The sequence below is a fragment of the Hippopotamus amphibius genome, chromosome 11, assembly GCF_030028045.1.
Source record: "Hippopotamus amphibius kiboko isolate mHipAmp2 chromosome 11, mHipAmp2.hap2, whole genome shotgun sequence".
In the NCBI taxonomy this organism is placed as follows: Eukaryota; Metazoa; Chordata; class Mammalia; order Artiodactyla; family Hippopotamidae; genus Hippopotamus; species Hippopotamus amphibius.
The window spans coordinates 46,966,506-46,988,381 of record NC_080196.1 but is presented as its reverse complement, the minus strand read 5'-3'; the positions used below and the strand labels follow the sequence as shown (position 1 = coordinate 46,988,381).

The 21,876-nt window shown below is 41.7% G+C and overlaps 1 protein-coding gene across 5 annotated transcripts in view; it reads right to left on the bottom strand.

The window, feature by feature from the left end:
* PRIM2 (DNA primase subunit 2) overlaps window positions 1-21,876 on the bottom strand; it is a 318,962-nt gene that overhangs the window by 162,230 nt on the left and 134,856 nt on the right. The window contains exon 8 of one of the 5 annotated variants that reach the window (XM_057699488.1): window positions 20,217-20,611. The exons of the other annotated variants lie outside the window; for them this stretch is intronic. Coding sequence (XP_057555471.1) covers window positions 20,594-20,611 — 18 coding nt within the window. The 3' untranslated portion in view covers window positions 20,217-20,593. Of the gene's footprint in view, window positions 1-20,216; window positions 20,612-21,876 lie in introns of those variants that run through there. 5 annotated transcript variants of the gene reach the window in all.

Genomic DNA, 21,876 nt, shown 5'->3' with positions numbered 1-21,876 from the left:
CCTTCTTGTTACCCTCCTTAGCTCTCCTGATCTCCCCCAGCCTTAGCATCTCCTTCCACTATCCCCTTAGGGCCCTGTCCTGGTGTCCTTCCCAGGAGCTCACACCCCATGTCACCAACCAAACCAGGTGCTCCCTGGAGAAAAATCAAAAATTTCAAGGGACTAGAAAAACTAGACCCTGAATTAAAAAAAAAAAAAAAAAAAAAAAAAAGGCTAATATCTCGCACTATAAAACTGTCACATGGGACCAACTTGATTATTATTATCAGTATAATTTTCCACCAATACTTTCATAAAAATTGAGTAGAGAGAATTAGGTTCTGATCTCACAAAATTAAGTATGTGGTTCATTCATCTCTGTAACTGCACCCTGGAAGCTACTGCCAGGACTTGTTCTGGGAAGTCTGTATGAGGAAGGGGAGTCGGGGAGGGGGGAGAATACATGAAATGCCAAACACAAAGAAGAAAGCATGGCCTTCGTGAAAACCTAGAATCCAGGCGCTATTTGACCATAAAAACAAAAGCACAAGATAACAGGCTGTAACTAAAGCTAACTGTAACTAAAATCTGGTAAGATTTTAAAAGACAATGGACATTAATTCCACCAAATTAGAATTAATATTTGCTAACAAGGAGGCTACATGCAATTACTTAATAAATACCTTTTCCAGTATAAATTCTCAATGGCATTTAAAGATTAAAGCAGAATACTGGGATTTCAGACTTCCAAAGCCATTCTGAAATATGATAATTCATATTTACTCCCTACACATTATTCTACCGAAGCAGCAATGCTCTAGTCTTAAGCTTTGTTATAAATTACCTTAACAATAAGAAAAAAATTTTTGCCCCCACATCTTACTTAAAGCAATTAGCCCACTAAAAACCCAAGCCAACTAATTTGTGATAGAAATTAAATGAAGGGCCACCTGGCTCTCAGAACACAGCACCACAGAGAAAAGAAGGCAGCAAGGCAGCGACGACAAGAGGGTTATCCAGAGTAAGGAAATAAAAGTGTTTTCAAATATTTGTAGGATGTGGCTGAAAAGATTAAGGGAAACTGGAAAGCACTTCTGATAAAATGCCACAATGCTCAAATTAAAATCTACCCACATTATTGTTTTAGGAAGCAGAATTTATTGAACACTACTTGTCCAAAAGATAAACTATGTTTCTAAAGGTGAACTTCAGTTGAAATGGAATGCCTTCTTTAACAGGTCAGGGTAACTCAACCTACTGTGTGTTTGGCTTCTAATGTACCAGAAATTGACAGATAAAGCTTTCGATGAGTAATTTTACAAAAGAGCAAAATTTAAAAGGATGACAGTGCAGAAAGAAGTATCTTCAAATGTGGGCAGAAGTTTATAACCCTATGTAGCTAGAATCTTCTTAAGATTTAAGATTCTTTGCTAAGTTCCTAATAACCATATATATTTATTAATAAATTAGTACCATTTTCAAAACAGAAATTAATAAAGTACAAATTATTATGTTGTAAACACATAGCTATAAACATATGGAAAACTGAGTATCCCTTCTGCTAATATCTGTTAAAATATTCAACATGAATTCAAATCTCCAGCATCACACCCTGGCTTTAAGTGCTCATTCTGAATCAAGGACAAAAACTCATTCTATTTTCATACCTTGCATACAAAACAGCTTAATTCTCCAAAAATCAATAAGTCAAATGTTTGACTGCTCTGTACGCTCTGATTAGAGAATTCACATCACTCAGGTCACAGTGTTCTACCTGCTTTTTCAAGTTTTTCACATGAACACTCAATATCGAGGTTGAATTTTCCCAGGTTTAAATGTCACTCTCGGTCCTCACTGTAATGCTGACAAAACCACAAATGTGATTCAGGAGTGTTTTTATACGGAGGGTGGTGAGACTCTGCCTGCTGTGAAAATACCAATAGTTCAGCTGGCGCGTCATCTTCCCTTTGGAAAGCGTCCACTTCAGAGACCCAGGGCTACTGGTCCAGGAGGCAGTGTCTCCTGCGCACAGGGGGCTGCGGGGGGAGGCAGGCCTGCAGCCCTTCCCCAAGCAGGAGTGGGCACCAGGGCCAGCAGTGACCTTGACCATGCAAGAGGCCCCCAACCACACACCAGATGTCCCTGCAGAGCCGCCTCCCCCATATCTGCTTCACTCTCAGGGTGGCTCCGCAGCAGTTTTGGACCAGATACAGCTGTAACCTGGGGTCAAAGCCTGAGGTCCTGAACAAAGTGAGTCAATCTAAAAGAATCGAGAGAGTGAGTTCAGCAACTCGATAAAAAAAAAATGTGCGCTTTGGCCCCAGACATGCGTGTGGAAATGGTTCTACAACTGCCCAGGAAAAAAAGAAACGCTTGGTTCTGCAAGACCCACCCTCAGTTACCACTCAACAAGTGTGTGTCATAGCATCAGTCAGGGTCGTAAGTTGTCAGCAACAGATTCCAACTGACACATTCAAGCAGGAAAAGTAATTTGTGAAAAAGATACATACTTTTAGAAATTATCCAGAGGGTCAGAGAAGAGCAATGGAAAATTCTAATATACACGACAATAAACATGCCAGACACTGTTGTTAGAGTTTTATTTTCACTCCTCTAATCCTCACGACAGCCTCATGACATATACGCTGACGTTTCCCCTTTTGACACTGAAGACATAAGGCTGGAGAGAGGAACCAACCCCCACAGGCAAGGCCATGGGGCAGGGAAGGGGAGCTGGGCTGCAGGGAAGGAGGAGCTGGGCTGCAGGGAAAAGGGAGCTGGGCTGCAGGCAAGAAGGGAGCTGGGCTGCAGGCAAGGGGGAGCTGGGATGCAGGGAAGGGGGGAGCTGGGCTGCAGGGAAGGAGGAGCTGGGCTGCAGGCAAGAAGGGAGCTGGGCTGCAGGCAAGGGGGAGCTGGGATGCAGGGAAACGGGGAAGCTGGGCTTTAGTCTGGGATCTGAACGCAGCCAGCCTCATAGTGGAGCCCATGCCCAAGGCTGTGTTTCACAGAACAGCAGATCAGGAACAAGGTCCAAAATCACGTCCAACACTGGTCCAACGGAGAAGCGACTTTTCTGTTTCCGGGCACAGACTCTACATTTTGCCCCTGCGCCCTCGATCGTGTCTCTAGAGTGGCTGCTGGTGGTCCTTTTGAAAGCCCAGCTGCAGCTCCCACCTAACCCTCCGCAGACAGACTCTCCCTGGTACCTCCTCCTCCATGCCACGACCTTCTGATTTGGCAACTGGGGCGAATGCATCAAACACCTATACCTGAGCTTCAAGAAAAGCTGGGAAGGCGGGTATCTGACATTCTCCGCTCATGTAAAAAGAGGTAGGCTCTGTCCTCATGGGAGAAAGAGAGGGTCTCCAAAGGAAGAAATTTTCCAGGAAATGAGATGTGGAGCCAAAATCAATGACAGGAGAAGCACTACGCTCTGATGGCAGAGGTGAAGACCGTAAAGAAGATAAAAGACTGAGGAGCAAAGGACAGGGCTTGGTTTGGGTAACAAGGGCCACAGGAAGCTTTTGGTCTTTTCCCATAATGTTCCCAATTGTAGAGCACAGTTGCCAAGGCTGAGGACTCTAGGGTCCACACTTGGGTTAAAAGACTCAAGCAAAGGTGGTGAAGATGGCTGTGAAAATACTAACGACGATGCAGATGAGCAGGAGACCAGTGCCTGGAACACTACACGGTATCACAGACAGCCTCTGTGGCCCCGGCTACTGTTGTTATCGTCACTCACCCCATGTCAAGAGGCTCTGCAGCTTTGGCTCCTGCATTCACAATAAATACACACTGAGCCAGGCTCTAGAAACAAATGTAAAGATGGCAAAAGCAGGCAAGACCTGCATTCTCACAGGGCTTATAGTCTACAGGGGGAGGAACTGAGTTACCACATGGCCACACAAGCCAAGGACATCACCACAAAGGAGAGTCTACAGCACTGTGACTGTGTGTAAGGAGAGGCGACCCGGCAGGCCAGACAGGGGAGTGGCCTGGCGGAGGAGGAACAGCACAGAGCATCTCTGCCAGGCGGACACACAAGAAGGCAGTGTGCCCATGGAGGAAGAGGCACACCAGACGTGGAGAGGCTCCCGAACCACGTCAGGGGTGCCTGTCCAACCCCAAGGCCAGGGCCACAGCTCTCCTCTTGAACCAGCCAAATAAGCCCCCGGGCACTGAGCGCCACCACCACCTGAAGGGGGAACCCTATGGAGAAAAAGGCTTACGTGGGGTTAAGAGACTATTAATACTCAATACCAAAAAAAAAAAAAAAAAACCATGCAATACTTCAAGTGCATCACTGCGAAAGCCTGAACAGTCTGGACTCTCCAAAGATGCTTTACACGGCATCTGCTAGCACCTCTCCTGCCCTCCATCTACCCAAAAAGAGTTTTGAACCACAGAACCAAAAAGGCTAAATTAAACACAGAAAGGACCGAGAGACAAGATTCAGCCTAATCTCCCTCGTTTTCTAGCTGAGGAAACCATACCGGTCATCTGGGACAAAACCAGAACTAAAGTTTGGTCCTAGGTTCCCAATCCAGTGCTCTTCCCACAACTCCTGTGCCCCTCAGAAAACACCATGTCCTTAATCTGCCCAAAAACCAAAACTGCCTTATCCCACTAAGAAACCCAGCTCCCTTCTCACTGCTGAGCACAAGCTGCCTCGATATAAACAACACTCATGCAACGTTAACAAACCAGAAACTAAAGAGCGACACATAGCAGGGGACACCAGACACTGCTTAACAGTTGTCAGCTTTCCTCCAAAACAGTTAAATTTTGATTAACTGGAAACGTCCCCTTTTTTGCTAAAGACTCCACTTTCAAGAGGAATCAGATTATAAGCAAAGAATTGATGTCAGAGATTTTTTTGTTAGAAATAAAAACCTTTACAGCGTGCTGGGTGACCCTTGTACGTTATAGGGAGAAGTCACGGTCAAGACGGCAGCGCCGGGAAGTACGGGTCTTTTAAGCAGCAAAGGAAACACCCCTACAACACTGAGTTCTTCTACTTCAGCAGCCTGCAGAGGCCAAGACTGGGTCACAGAGAAACCCCTGACACAACCTTACATCAGAGCTGGGCCAGATATACAAAAGGATCATTTATAGTTTTGATAACTGCTAACAAAGAGGCTAATTAATTTTATGTTTCTAATACCAATGAAGGCCTTTCGTTTTTTGCCAAACATGATAAAACATTAGTGCAAAATTATAACTAATTCAAAGATTTTAGGGCAATAGTTTGGTGAACTCAATAACATCTTCAAATGGATAGAACTAAGAATGCTAACAAATGAGTTCTGAAAGTTTGCAATTATTTTTTCTTCATTCCTTTGATTTGTATAGAGAGAGAATATTTCTACAACATTCATCTTTTCATACCTCTATAGGTTTTATTTTCATCTTTTGCCACACTCTTTTCTCATTTTTGCCAAATGGTCACAAACAATCTGTGTTTATCCAGCGCTACAGAGTGAACTATCTCCCCAAAATCATGTTTTGCAGCCGTAATGCCCACTGTAATGTATCTGGAGACAGGGTCTTAGGAGGTAATTAAGGTTAATGGAGGGCCTAAGGACAGCGCCCTAATGCGAAAGGACCGACAGGCCATATAAGAAGAGATCTTCCATCTCCCCACCCTACCCCTGCCAGGAAAGGGGGCCCTCGTCAGGAAGCTAAGTGACCCACTTTGATGGTGGACCTCCTAGCCTCCAGGCCTGTGAGGATTAACCTTTGTTGCCTAAGCACCCCATGCATGCTGTTTTGTCATGGCAGCCTATGCTTAGCAAGGCAGCAAGCTTCTGCAGCTGACTCACTCTGGCAGGGAGAATGGAAGTGTCATCTTTACCACCACCGTCAAGATGACTGTGCACTGAGCAGGTGTGCCAGGCACCCTTTTACTAATATCTCATTTAAGACTCTTCTTCTGTTACTATCATTACACTGTGGAAAAAGAAACAGTAGATAAGAGTGCTTAAAGAGTAAGAGAGGGACCTGAACCCACACAGTCTGGTCCTAGAGCCCAAGCTTTTAAACACTACACTGTAGCTTGTCTTTCATGCCAGACTGTTTTACTCTTGTAATGCTTTAATTCCTCAGGTAGCTTTTCTTATTTTCCAGGTACTAGTCTATATAAATTGATTTTAAGCACTATCATTTTTATGTACATGCTATTTCAGGACTGGCTAATCCAATTCTACAAAGACAGAAAAGCAGGCGTTGATTGCATCTGAGATAGACCAGCATTTGTATGCATAAATTCTTTTTACATGAATTCCCTGTTACCTTATTAAAGGCACATACCCTCAAAATTCACCAAAGGTGATCATGATTAGCAAAAGATAACCACAACAGCACACCCTAATTTCTAATATTTCTCCCCTTCTGAAAGCTAATGTTCCCTGAGCTCACTATGGGATTGAGCTACTGGATCTGCCCAGGGCTCTGCAACACCAGTCAGGTCCTTGGAAACCTTCACATCTGCCAGAGGCTTCTGTGGCCAGAACCTGTCAGAGAGAGGATGATTTAGCACTACCTGCAGCGCCCCTCACCGCCCTGAACCACAGGGTCCACCCATCTCGGGGAGACCAGCAGGGAGGGAGTGTTCGGGCGGGAGCAGGAAGCACACCGGCACCTCTGATGGCTGAACGCGACCATGGACCATGGATCATTGGGAGCAGTGCTCATCCTCCCACCAGGCCAGCAGAGCCACTTACTCATCAGGGTTTTCATGGAACTCTTCGCTGGCTCTGCCTTCCCACAAGTTATTTTCAGGACAACACCCAACCGGAGCCTCCTCTGTGCTTCCCTCCACCTCATGTTGCTTAACTAGCCCTGACTCTTTCATCTCTCACATATCATATCACCCTAAATACTGACGTTCAACCGTGGTGAGATGAGGGATGCCTGGCTTCCTTGAGTCTAATCCTGTTACATTGTTCTCATCTGTGTCATTGATCCATAAAGGTGCTGATGAGAGAGTCACTCCACATTACGAGCCCCTCAGCTGAGCTGGAGCATCGCTCAGGTAAAACTCAGAAGAAGAAGCTGTCAGGCTTCATAAAACTGATCTTACCCCAACAAAACTTGGCTAAGACGTCCTCCCACATTTTTCATAAGGAAAATCCAAGAGCAAGCAAAACACAGCTTAGAAGCAGTCTCATAAAATTAATAATATTACTTTTGCAATAAATCAAACCCATAGAGAGATTTCAGAAGTTATACCTATAAGTCAACCTTAAAGTTCAATTTAAAGGCATCAAAAAAAAAAAAAAAAAAGTAAAATCAAACTGCCTATCCAAAGACCTAAATCAGTTAACTCTTAAAAGACAATCTTTAAAATGACAGAGGTTTAAAATCCAGTACATATAATATTTAACCTGCTAAAGAAGACAGAACTTAACAAGCATTACAGAATAATACTCTGGTGGTTTCCACAATTATTGTCATCTGTGAAATTGCATAGACTGTTTGATTCTCAAAGGATTTGGATATATTCCAAAATAGCTGAGAAGGCTCTACAAGGGCCCACCATAAACTATCACTAAATTAAACACTCCCACAAATTTAACATGTTCCTAACTTTTCTACTGGTAGCAAGTGACCAGCAGTAGAAAAATTTTTCTAGACTCATCCTCCCTCATACCTAACAAGCTACATTTAGCTCCAATTAAGAACAAAATTTACTTTTTCTTTAAATGTAAATTAGAGAAACAGAGCCCCCAGACAGTTTGAAGACCACCACAAAAGCTGTTCACACCAGCTTGTATGTTACCATCCCCACCACATGGCATCAAATGTACTAGAGAAGCAGGGAGAATGGCAGCAACAGCCATCATACGAATGGGTGAGGGAGGGTGTCTCCAGGTCTCCGTGCCTTGCACCCCCTCTTCCACCCTGTTCACCTGCAGGGTGATTAACTTTATGTGTCAACCTGGCTAGGCTCGATGCCCAGCTGTTTGGGCAAACACTAATCTAGGTATGGCTGTGCAGGTATTCTGTAGATGTGATCAACATTTACAATCAGTGGACTTTACAGAGATTAGTCCCCTGCTAATGGGGGTGGGCCTCATTCATCAGTCGAAGACTTTAAGAGCAAAAACAAGTTTCCTGGAGAACAAAGTATTCTGCCTCTAGACTGTAACCTAGAAATCCTGCCAGTACAGTGGCCTGACCTATATATTTCAGACTCAAGATGACAACTGCAATTCTTACCTGAGTTTCCAGCTACCCAGCTGACCATCCACCCACAGATTTCAGACCTGACAGCCTCCCCAGTCACGTGAACCAGTTTCTTAATCTCTCTCTCCCCCTCCCCACTTCCCCTTTATCTTCTTTGCCTGAGGAACCCAGCCTGATACAACCTGTTTCAAGTTTTAGGTTCAGGAAATATTTGGAAAATTACTGAGGTAGAAAATCAAACAAAAGAAAACATCAAGCATAAAAAAGTCTTAAGAATAAAGCTGAACAGTTAATACTTTTTTTCCAAAATAGGCTACACTTTTTAACCCCGTACTCCTTTTAGTGTTCTATTAAAAACATTATTTTTTAACCAAAAACAAATGAAACATAAATTATACTGTAACAACTGTTTTTCTGATTCATTTTGTCCAATTGAAAGAACATACTGTATAATAAAAGGTTATACTGGGTGTCACTGAAAAGACATTTTAATCTATTCAGACATTTCACTAAGCATTAGTTATTCTACTGCTATGTAGTGACTCTCAAAGGTACTGTCTTGCAGTTCCTGAAGGCCAGGAACCCAGATGTGTCTCAGCTCAGTGGCTCAGGCTTAGGGTCTCCCTTTAAGCTGCAGCCAGGCCAGTAGTGAGTCACGGTCATCAGAGGACCTGACTGTGGCTAGCTAGGCTGGAGGTCTGTGTGAAGACGGTTCATTCACACTGGCGAGTGGCCTCAGTTCCCCCACACGTGGACCTTTCCAGAGGACTGCATGAGCGTGCTCACAACACGGCAGCTGGCGTCTCCCAATGTGAACAACACAGGAGGGAGAAAAAGGAAGATGGCACAATGCCCACGGTGAGCTTGTCCCTGGAGGTCACGTGCTACCACTCCCACCCTCTCTGCCATTAGCCGGGCACACACCACCTTCTGAAGGGAACAGTATCAAAGAGCTGCGGAAACACCGTAAGGTGTGAAACCATACTCTTGATTTGATCCTTGCCAGAATTGAGTTTTAACTGGTTTTACCGTTATTGTTGGGATTGAGAATTGGTTTGTCTCTTTCTATCCTACAAGGCTCAAAATGTATAGACTCTCTATATACTTCTTTATGTCTATTTGTGAACTAGATACTTCATTTCGTTTTTAACCAGCCAACACACATACACACACACACACACACACACACACACACAATGAGTGTTCTGTGTTGTTTTCCCTCTTCCCCTCCAGGCACAGGTTGGTTCAGTCCATGATCTCACACAGATCTCTCACCTTCTCGAGCTTGGGCAAACCACAGGCCACTGGCAAGCTACTGGCTAACTGTCCTGGTCCCAGTGCAGAGGGTCACCCTCTGTGGAAGAGGGACCTGGTGGTGACGGTGGGGCTTTGGATGTATCTGCCTATTCAACAGGCAGAGGAGTGTCTCAGACACTGGCAAGGCTGGTAGGCCGACTGTAGTGGGACCCTTTCAGCCCAGTTAAAAACCTAGCTGACATCACTGTAATGGGAATGCATCATTTGTGAAAAATATCAGGTATGAGAGCATTTTGGATTCTCTTCAGAAGGAAACTCTTAAATTGGGGCTAAAAAGGTCCACTTAAAAAGAGCATTTTACCCAATCCCTAATCTCACAACTGATTCTTTTCAATTAATTAATTAATTCCTTTCAAGTAATCCTGTACTGAAACAACTCCACTAACAGGGCAGGCAAGGCAGAAGGGAAAGGGAAAGGAAATGACATTCATTGACTTTTCTCGCATGTTGGGTGCCGCACTAAGTATTTTACAAGTCAATTTAATCCTCACATCAAAACTGTAAGTAGGCATTATTATCTTCATTATATAGATGAAGAAACCCAGCCTAAAGGAACTTAAATAACTTACCCCAAATCACACAACCAGCAGAGTTAACACTCAAGCCTAGGTTTTCTTTTTTCTTTAATTTATTAATTTATTTATTTATGGCTGCATTGGATCTTCGTTACTGCACGTGAGCTTTCTCTAGTTAGTGCAAGCATAGGCTATGCTTCATTGCACTGCGCGGGTTTCTCACTGATATGGCTTCTCTTGTTGCAGAGCACGGGTTCTAGACACATGGGCTTCAGCAGTTGTGGCTCGTGAGCTCCAGAGCACAGACTCAGTAGTTGTGGCACATGGGCTTAGTTGCTCTGCGGCACGTGGGATTTTCCCGGACCAAGGATCAAACCCGTGTCCCCTGCACTGGCAGGTGGATTCTTAACCACTGTGCCACCAGGGAAGTCCCAAGCCCAGGTTTTCTCAACTCCAAATTCCACTGTGTTAAGTCAGCTCTTGCTGGTAGTAACATATCCAAAATGTCAGTGACCGACCACATCACACAGTTCCTAGTAAGTGGAAGGTAAAGGCCGAGTCAAGGTCTGCTCCAGGCTGCAGGTCTACTGTACACATCTTCTCACACTGGGATTCAAGCACACAGAGCTCGAATTTCCCATCTAGAAAGAATTCAAGCCAAATCACACAAACCACATCTACAGCTTCTGCCCAGAGTTGGCATACGTCACATCTGCACATGCTCCATGGGCCAAAGCAAGTCACGTGGAAGCCTTGTCATGGGGGAGAAAGTACTCTTGGCCTCCTAGGAATCAGCAGAAGTCACCTGGCCAAGGACATGGACTGTCTCCCAGGAAAAGAGAATGTATTCTATGTGGCAAGAAAACAAGTGAGGGGCTGATAGCTAGAGGGGCCAATTGCAGTAGTCATTTGTGTTTGTCCCCCAGATAACTGCAGTTTTCTTCCAGGGCACATGCGGAGGTTGAGTCTTCATCCTATCAATGCCATGGGTAGCCAGGCAACTTGCTTCAGTCAACGAAATATGAGCCAGAGTGATGTGACTTCTGGGTGAGAGCTGGATAGGCTGGTGCATGCATGGGCACGTTACTTCTGATAATGCATCAAATGATGAGCACAGCTCGGGTCCCTGAATGAGGACAATATGGGACAGAGCCCCCAGCCAACCCACGATGGCCACATGGCATGAAGAAGGTATGCGGGCCATTTCTGTTACCTCAACATGAATTTGCTTATTTTGACTGAGCTACACGTCAATTAGATTATTTTCCTGAGGAATAGAAATCAAGACAGAGAAAGAACAGGGTTGTGAGCGATACATGGCAAATGCCAAGGTCGAACCTAACAGACTATATGACAAGCCAAAATTGAATTATGAGTAAGCAGAAGCTACGAGACACAAAAAGGAGAGACAAAGTAGAAGGTGATGAAGATAGTACACAGTTAGAATTCTAAAAATCTAGCCGACAAAGAAAACAGACACACCAGGAGAGACCACGGGGCCCATGAGTGTCCTGAGGAGAGTCTCCAAACCCTAGTGCTGCCCTTTCAATACAGCTTTCGGGCACTGTTCAGGGTGAATGAACCATTACAAGCCCCTGTTTCTCTTAAAGAGTCCAAGTAAGTCTTCAATGAAAGAAGTGGGACAAAAGTGCCTGTTACATGCTCTGAGGCAATCATTCAGAAAAATTCTATGGTGAACCCGATCACAGAATAAAGATTCACTTCCTAATATAATCATTCATTTTTTCCTTATATCAAGCTTATTTAAGGTAATGTTCACAAATAATCAAAAATATTAAATACATACACTAACATAAACTCATTAAATATCTCCTATACTATCACCTAGGTAAATTTCAGGAAAGTGGAGAAGTAGGGCAAAAAATAAAAGACTGTCCCAGAATTAAGATGGTGAAACAAAAGAGAAAGAGAGGGTCACCTTCCTAAAAAGTTCTTTCCTCTAAAGGTAAGGAGAAAAGATGATTCTTTTTTAAGCAAATGCTGATCATGTACAACTTTCCCAGGGAAAGCCTTAAGCACATGAAAGTACTCACTATAATACCAGACTCAGTACTAGAATTCAATAAATACTAGGTCGACTGATCAATCATATATATCTTTAGGGAAAGCATTTACTCTATAAATCACTTAGTTACCTGCATGTATACTTTAGGTCCCAGACAAAAAGCTACTGGTGGTGACTACTTTGGTTGACTTTTAGGCCACATGCTGTGATTCTAGATCTAAAATCTGAATAGAAATTAATCTGTTACACAAGGCATATAATGGGGGAAACTGAAAAGCTCGAGAGTACAGTGAACTTAATTCCTGTCTAAAACATGCCAAGCCTTTTAAATCAAAATAGGAAGCACTTACTGAAAAGCTACCTATGGTTGGCACAATGCTAAGACTTCTCATAAAGAAGAAGCAAAAATCATTGAAAAGTCTTTTTAGTAAATTCAAACAGTAAACTGGCCAAGTGGATAACTATAAAAAATTAGTTTCCAACAGGCTTGGTATTAGACACTGAAAAGAACTAATAACCAAAAAGCTGTAGCAGTTGTTTCAACCACACTTTTTATAATTTAATAAATTTAAAGTTAACTTTTTGAAAATTATATTAGAATCTGTATGTTGCCTATTACTTAAGTCTTGGTTCTGTGTTTAACTCTGCTAAGATGATAGACAGATAGGAAAGTAACAAAATTACCCTTAATTGATTTTTAAAAGCTTTGATAAATTTTCACCTTTAAGTGACAAGCTCTCTAGAATGACAAGCAATGTGACAGGTAAAAGTAAATGAAACAAAACTGAATTACCCTTATCATCGATCTTGCTCCACTGTGTAGTAAATCTGGTTTGGGAGTGACACATTCTGAATTTTACTATTCAAGCACTAAATCAATCTGCCTCTTCCACACTGATAGTTCTAGCAGAGCAGTGAGACATATTCTCATTTTAATTAACCTAATGGTCTATTCACTGATCATACTTAGAGGTCTATTTCATTACCCTAAATTAACATCTTCTTTCCATTAAAGTTACAGATAATAAAAAAAGACATTGCTTCCACGTGTGGTTTATAACACATTTAATCTATAGTACTCCTTTGCTTAGTGATTACAAGCACTTAAACACTCTTTGAAAAGCACTTAGAACTACTAGCAGCCTGATGATTTATTTACTCCTCTGCAGGGAAAGCCATTAATAAGGAGAATAAAAATGTAATATTTCAAGAATAAAAAAATCTAGTCATTAGCTCAATGAAAGCAATTCTAAGAAAGGTGTTGACTGATGTCATTTTAAAAGGTGTGATGGTTCTCCTTAAAGTAAATGGGTTCGTATTTACATAAAATAATTGAATAATCCTGACACATTTTGTCATTTTATTCTCCTTGCAATTAGAAGATTCAGTTTCTCAAGTTAAGTCAAACATAGGAACAACAATAAAGTAATTTTAATTGTTCTAGAGGACTGTTTGAAGCAAATGTTTGTCAATTTAATGAGAAATTATTTGATCATAATTCTTTGATACAAATTCAGAACCTAAGGCTAAACTGTCAACCCTCAGATAGAAATTAACATATATATCAGCTCATTATTGTTTACTTTCCAAATTAATCCCTGTTGATCAAAATGAAAACATAAAACTTAATTTGATTTAAAGATGGTTTAAATTTTTTTCTCACATTATCCCAGGTTTAAAACAGATCCTTAGAAGTGCTGTTAGACAAAAGTGCATCCCTCTTCCCATCCAACCCCTACCTTGTTCCAGAATTTACTCTCAGAAACAATGCTGATGCCTGAAAGAAACCATAAGTGTTAAACATTCTATTTTCATTACATGATATTGTGAAACTCTTGTTGATTTGAAAATTTAGATATCTTATAAAAGTTATTGGATTTAAAAGCAATCTATTTTTATTAAAATCTCTTGCCAGGAATACACCTTGTGTTAGATTTTTCTATAGAAATTTTCATAATGCACTGTCTCAGTAAATAGTCTTAGAGGTTTGCACTTTCAAAAGTGCTTGCTATTGGGACTTCCTAGGTGGTGCAGTGGCTAACAATCCGCCTGCCAATGCAGGGAACACGGGTTCAATCCCTGTCTCCAGGAAGACCCCACATGCCGCAGAGCAACTAAGCCCATGTGCCACAACTACTGAGCCTGCGCTCTAGAGCCCGTGAGCCACAACTATTGAGCCCGTATGCCACAACTACTGAAGCCCATGTGCCTAGAACCCGTGCTCCACAACAAGAGAAGCCACTGAAATGAGGAGCCCACGCACCACAATGAAGACTAGCCCCTACTTACTGCAACTAGAGAAAGCCCATGTGCAGCAACGAAGATGCAACACAGCCAATAAATAAATAAAAAATTTTTAAGTGCTTGCTATACATTTGAAGGCAGTATTTTTTAATTCTTTCAAATTCACTTCAGAAAACTGAATGATGATTTGGTTATTTCACTTCCAGAAGAAAAAGAAACAAATGACAAATGCTTAAGATGAATTATTCCCAAAATTAACCTTGGAAGCCTGGGACTAGTTTTGCTACCTATTAGGATAGCACCAAAAACAAAAAGTTATGCATTCCAACTATTTTTCTTCAATGATTAATATATGAAACTATCTTATCAAAACAAATACACGTATTTTTGAGTTATGGGCCATTTTAATAAGAAGGTAAAAGGTTTTTTTAATTCCCTAACATTTCCTCAATTTGGAACAAATCATTTGAAACAAATTCTTTCTCTACTTAAAGAAGCTACTGCTAAGAAGCTTAATTTAATAGTCTCCTAAAATACCATATTTTCAACCTACAACTTTTCTCTGCCTTGCTTCTTTAGCCTTCTATTAGAACGTCTCACCCTATCTCATCCTAGTCAACTTTATTTCCACCTGTGCTCCTTCAGTTAAATCAATGTGATCATCATCTCCCATGTTTATTTCATTCATCACACATTCCCATTCACTTCCCTGTGGCCATTCTCTCAGGAATGCCCCTCCTCCTTCTCCTCTCCAGTTACCCAGATCCGTCCATCTTCAGGACATAGCTTAACACATCTCTCAGCTTTGGACCATAAGGGCCTGACTCTCCTTTGAATCTCTAGAAACTTATTGCCACATAAGGTGTCACTTTGTTCTTCAATTGTGTCACGTGTGTCAGTTCTGTGATCGGCTACTTGAGAGCAACTGGGACCAGGGTCAGCACCACACACCACATCCAGAGCCATTACCTCCGTAAATCTGTACGGACACACCTGAATATCCCCAGTTGTCAGTCCATGGCTGAATAAAGGTAAAGAGGCCCAGCCCCACAACAAAAACTCACTAAAGCCACTCTCAACTGTCACATGTCATACACTCACACATATTACAGAATTTGGTGGAAAGATGATGTCAAGCAATGGTTGGTGGCAGTGTGTGAGTCCTCGGCCAGGACAGGCCTCCAAGAGTTCTCGGTGGTGAGGCTCAAGGGCCAAGACCTCGCTGCTCCCTGGAGGAACCGCACCTGGACCCACATCTCCTTCCACGCCAACGCCTGACTGCCCTTCCATCAAGGAGTGCAGGTGCAGTGCTGTGAACAAGCACGCGGTCACCTGGTGCATGCCAGGATAACACACGAGAAATGGAGGCGACCAGCTGAGTCTGCACTCATCCTGAGGGAGGAGTAAGCAGATACTATTCCCAATACCTACTCCAGGAAAGTAGCAAAGTCCTGTGCAGAAATTTTAAGTCTAAGGGCTGCTTAAGTGACAGCCTTGGAGCGAGTCACCATTAATAACTGAATGGGTATTTCTGATGGTTCTCACCTACCCACGTCATTGCCCGTGTCCAGCAAAGCAGCCCCCTTATAACCCCAAATAAGTGACTGTATGCTATTTCTCATCTCTCTAGAAATTGACACAATCCATCACCCACTTAGCATGTTCTACTATTTACCTTTCAGACACTGTACCTTTAAACATATTTTCATGAAAGTAATATACATGAAAGAGTGAAATCTCATCTGATCTCAGCCTCGATTTCATCTAGCCTCCAGCTTAAATGGTTACTATCCATTTCATATGATTCACAACTACTCTATGAAAGTAAGATTGACTCGAACTGAAAATTAAGAATACTGGTAAAGAAATTAGCTTAAGGTATATATATATATAAATGTATATACACACACACACACACACATACACACACATTTTTTATCCAAGTATTTAAAAAACAAAAACTTTTTCTTAAGGATATCTTTAATGAATAAATATATTACCCTAAACGCTATGTAAGCTGAAGTTACAATCACTCTGGCACGAAGACTATTTTGTGGCACCTCTGCGGTTGTGGATGAAACTGACTTCACCCTCAGCTCTAAGGGTAGGTCTTAACTGGCCTGAACCAATCAGCATAATCTCATCCCCCTAGTTACAATCCTTGATTCAGGGATTAAACGCATGACCTGAGTTGGTACAATCAACATAAAACCAAGCCTGGAACCACTGCAGCCATTTTACTACCATAAGGGAAGCTACCCAAGGTAAGGCTGATATAGACAGAACACAGCTAAGAGAATCACAAAGAAACAGAGCCAGAGCCTGCCAGGCCTAAAGCCCACCGAGCTCTGGATTTTGTCAGTTATATGGTCACACAGACTCTCTTTCTCATTCAAGCTGTTCTGAGGCACATGTTCTATTACCTGCAACTAAAAAGAAACGTTACTTATCATTCTGAGGCACAGAAAAGATAGGAATTTGGGAGTAACATATACATACTACTATACAGTATACAAAATAGATAGCCAACAAGGACCTACTGTATAGCACAGGGAACTGTACTCAATTGTTTGTGATAACCAGTAAGGGGAAAAGAATCTGAAAAAGTATATATTTATATGTATATAAATATATACACAAAACTGCTATCACTGTACTATACACCTGAAACTAACACAGCATGGTAAATCAACTATAATTCAATTAAAAAATAATTTAAAAAATATATATAGATATGTATATAAAAGAAAAGAAACTGAAATTTCAAAACAAGTAGTAAACTTGCCTTAAACTGAATAGCTGGGGAAAAAAAAGAGAGAGAGGAAGGCCACAGGTTTAGGAACAGAATGGACTCCTCTTATCCTCAAGGGTCAGGATGCTAGAGTTTTTACAAGAGGAATTTTCAGATACAAGGCTGGCTAGCACTGCAACTCCTCCCGACCTGGCCAGCCCCTAGCTCTGAGGGCACGAATACCAAGAAATGGCTCTGGTGTCTGTGCCTGCTGAAGCAGCTGAACTAAAGAGCAGTAAGGACCATGCCTTACCATCTCCACCATGAGAAATGAAAGCCAGACCCATGGCAACATCACTGTGGAGTCTGAGGCTGTGGGGAGAACCATGCCTGTTCTTCTCTCCAGTGGACAAAAACTACACTGGGCTGCAGGAAACACGACCCCTCTGGTAGAATAATGAAAGCTTCATGCTTCCCCTCTGTGGGCACAGTAGCCAGGACCAACCACTGGAATGAGCAAGCACCTGGGGATTCTGAGGCTACTACACAGAGAGGAACCTCGAAAATAAGTTCTCAGAAAATGTGGCAGGGCTGAGGGTACTATCTGTGAAGTATCAAAGAATTACAGCTTGCCCTTCCCATCCCATCTCTCCCTCCTTTCTGTTGCCAGCACAGAGAAGTAGCACAGCAGCTGGGAGGCTACAGGCACAGCAGTGAGGAAGGGCTGGGGGTCGATGCAGAGGCCTGGGCCGCTGAGGCAGTGGCAGGGGCTGGCACAGAGGTGGTGAGCAACAAAGACAGCAGTGCGGTTGGAAGATCTACTTACAGCAAATTATTTCTGATTGAGCAAATAAAGCATACTGAGGATAATAGGTGCTATGTCTCTCACTGCCAGGAACAGTATTTACAAACAGCTTCAAGATGCTGAGTTAGAACTGAAGGTATCATTACAAACCCATGTTTTTACCATACACACACACACACACACACACACACACAGATATGGAAACATTTATAGATGTGTATATATGCGCACGTATGGGGGGTTGTTTGTGTATATATGTGTGTATATATATATTTTTTTTTCCTGTCCCCAGAGAGGGTCTGCTTTTCTTCAATTACAAAAATGAAGGGCTACTCTAGAGTTATCCTGAATCCCTTCCAGAAATAGAATGTTGGCAAAAACAAAAAATGACCACCTTTCTGCAATCTGCTGAAACCTACCAAAAATAATACTTTAGAAAGATGTCATGAGAGTTCGAAATTAGATATTCGACAGGAGAAAGCAGAATTATCAGTTATATCCACTACATAACACACACCATGAAGTCACACCTTATAAAATGTTCACTCTCCAGGTGTTGTTAGCATTTAGAAAAACTGTCACCTTAGCAAATAATTTCTCTTAATGCCACAAAGACACAACATGAACATCATTCTGCTTTAAAAGGGGAGCAGGGAAGACTATCACTGACAAAAAGCTACACTCTAAGTTATTTCACTTCCACTCTGCCCTAGAGATGGAATTTTAAATATTTAAAAACCAGAACACATAACATGCAGAAAGGGGCCACCAAAAGCAATCAGAATTGTGAAATATTAATTTTAGCTTTTGCTTCCTATAACCTTGATAAATACATCAATCAAAATGTTAACTTTTCTGCTAAAATTAAAGTACAGAAGTCCTTGTAAAGTACTAAAGTCCTCGTAAAAAGAGCATGTGTCTATGAATTCTTCTGCACTGTTTTACAACTTTGCCTCTCCCACAAGTTACGGAAACCAATTTAACTTTAGACACCGTAATACCACAATTCTTACTCTACTCGATGACTCTTTCAGGAAACACGTATTTGTAAGTCGGTGCCTACCACACGATTAGACAGGATTACATACGGCCACCACCCCTAACATCAACAAACGTATTCTGATGGATTCTCAGGGTCACCCAAAGTGTTTAAATATATGAATATTGTAACTAAAATTCAATTTAAATTAACCTTCACTAGCACCAGCAAGTAAAAGTATTGCACCAACGGCAGAACCAAAATGATACCACCAAGGACTAAATGAGATAACAAGGAATTCCCTGGTGGTCCATGGTTAGGACTCCATGCTTTCACGGCTGAGGGCTTGGGTTCAATCCCTGGTCGGGGAACTAAGATCTGGCGAGCAGCAGTATGGCCAAAAAAAACAAAAAATTAAATGACAGAAGTGAGTGAGGTGCTACACCCAGTGTGTCCCTGGAGAAAAGAAACGCTTCCTAACCATGATTCTCGAGCCCTCTGGGCACTTCCACGTGCTACTCTGCATGGCTTTTTACCCCTTTAGTTTCTTCATCTCTGACCCCTTCCTTCTAAACTCCTGCAGCACTTATTTCTATTAATCATTCACTAAATACTGTGTATATCATTCCTTGTGTTGTGAACTCTTTAAAAATAATTTTTTATTATTATTCAGCTAGATCTTAAGCCCTCTGAGAGTACAGACTGTATATTACCTTTTTTGTAGTTTAAATACCTTGCACAGAATTAGAAAAATAATAAGCATAAAATAAGTATTAAGCCAGGATTATAGTTTTCTAAGCACTATATCTCACATTTAAAAGGCCACAGTCTTGGGTTAACAGTAAAAAGCACATACTTTCGTTCTCGTTCTTTTCAGAATCAGCTAGTGGAGTCACTCAGCCTCACTGGGCTTCAGTCTCCTCATCCACATAAAACGATGACCTCCGAAGTCCTGCCCATTGTAGGTGTCTAAGATTTTACACCACAGAGTTAAATACAAAGTTTATTTAGTATTATTTTAGTGGCATCACATGGCCATTTTTGACATTTTTAAAACTTTTTAAAGACAATTTCTTACAGCAGAGTTGGGTCTCACGAATCAAAATACAAAATGACTCAGTAAGTCAACTGCTCAAATGCTAACTGGATCATGTTCCACTAAGAGTTCATTCTACTCAGCTGTGGGACAAACTCAGGTCCTAGAACATGAATGAGTTGACAACAGCTAAGCTTCTCCACTGGTTTTCAGAGAAGAACCAACATTACAGACCAGGAGAAAAGGAAAAAAGTTGTTTTCACTATAACATGAGATGTGTTTGATTTTTTACATCAAACTGTCAAAGGAAAAAGTTCTTACCTAATCCATCTTCTTTTTTCCTAAACTTTCCCCCTTCACCTGCTTGTAATAAAAGCAAATGTCATGTCCCTTCTTTTTTTATTTTTTTTTCCTTTTCTTCATATCAGAAAAAAAGTATCCAAACTTGGTAAACATCTGGGCACATATTTTTATTTTTTTTAATCTTTATTGGAGTATAACTGCTTTATAATGTTGTGTTAGTTTCTGTTCCACAGCGAAGTGACTCTGCTATATGTAAGTAAAACCTTGGATTGCGAGTAACTTGTTCTGCGAGTGTTCCACAAGATGAACAAAGATTTCTAATAAATTTCAACTTGATAAACGAGCAATGTCTTGCAACATGAGTAGTACGTGATGCCGAACGTGACACCAAACGTCACATGATCGCAACTGAGCCAATGGAGCTGACCACTGATGAACTGATGGATCTGCATCGCGAGCGACAGCAAGAGGTTATGGAGGAGATCTCATCTGCAGAGGAGGAAAAGAAAAAGGCAAAAGAATCCCTCACTTCAAGTGAGATTAGGGAGATGTGTAAAATGTGGGAAACAGTGCAAAATTTTGTAGAAAAGCACCACCCGAATAAGGCTGTAGCAGTGCAAGCAATGAATCTGTTTAATGACAATGCAAGGTCACATTTCCACGAAATCCTCAAAAGGAGGCAAAAGCAAGTGTCATGGATAGGTTCCTTGTTAAAGCTGCACAAAAAGAAAAAGATTTCATTGAGCCAATAGATAGCAGTGATTTTACCAGTGATAGTGAAAGTCATCCTACACAATAACCCTCCTCTGTCTTGTCTCCCTCACACCAGCCACGAAGGTTTTAAAAGGTAAGTACAGGTTAATTTGATTATTTTTCTTCATATTTTGTATTTCCTTTATTATTTTATATTATATAACTGTATTGTAATCATTTTTGTATGAATAGTTTGGGGTTGTGGAACGAATCATCTTAGTTTCCATTATTTCTTACGGGGAAATTCACTTTGATGTACAAATGCTTTGGATTACAAACATGTTTCCAGAATGAATTATGCTTGCAAACCAAGGTTTTACTGTACATATATCCCCATATCCCCCTCCCGCTTGAGCCTCCCTCCCACCATCCCTATCCTACCCCTCTAGGTCATCACAAAGCATTGAGCTGATCTTGCTGTGCTCTGCAGCAGCCTCCCACTAGCCATCTTTTTTACATTTGGTAGTGTGTATATGTCAATGCTACTCCCTCACTGCGTCCCAGCTTCCCCTTCCCCCACTATGTCCTCAAGTCCATCCTCTATGTCCGTGTCTTTATTCTTGCCCGGCCACTAGGTTCATCAGTACCATTTCTCTAGATTCCATATATATACATTAGCATATAGTATTTGTTTCTTTCTCCTCTCTTTCTGACTTACTTCACTCTGTATGACAGACTCTAGGTCCTTCCACCTCACTACAAATAATTCAATTTCATTCCTTTTTATGGATGATATTCCATTGTATATATGGGGACGCATGTTTTTAATATCAAATGGGGAGGTAAAAGGCACACCAAGCAAATGGACCTAATGAAACTCACTCTTTACTCTGGATTAAATTCCCATAATGAGAGAAGGAGCTTGTGAACTCGCAGATGTTTATCCTAAAGAGGTGCAAAAACTCTCTGTCTGGTGGAACAGACGACCACAAAGGTCAACGTCTCTGGTGGGCATTAACCAATTTTCTACCTAACCCAGAAACATTTCTTTGTTAAACTGC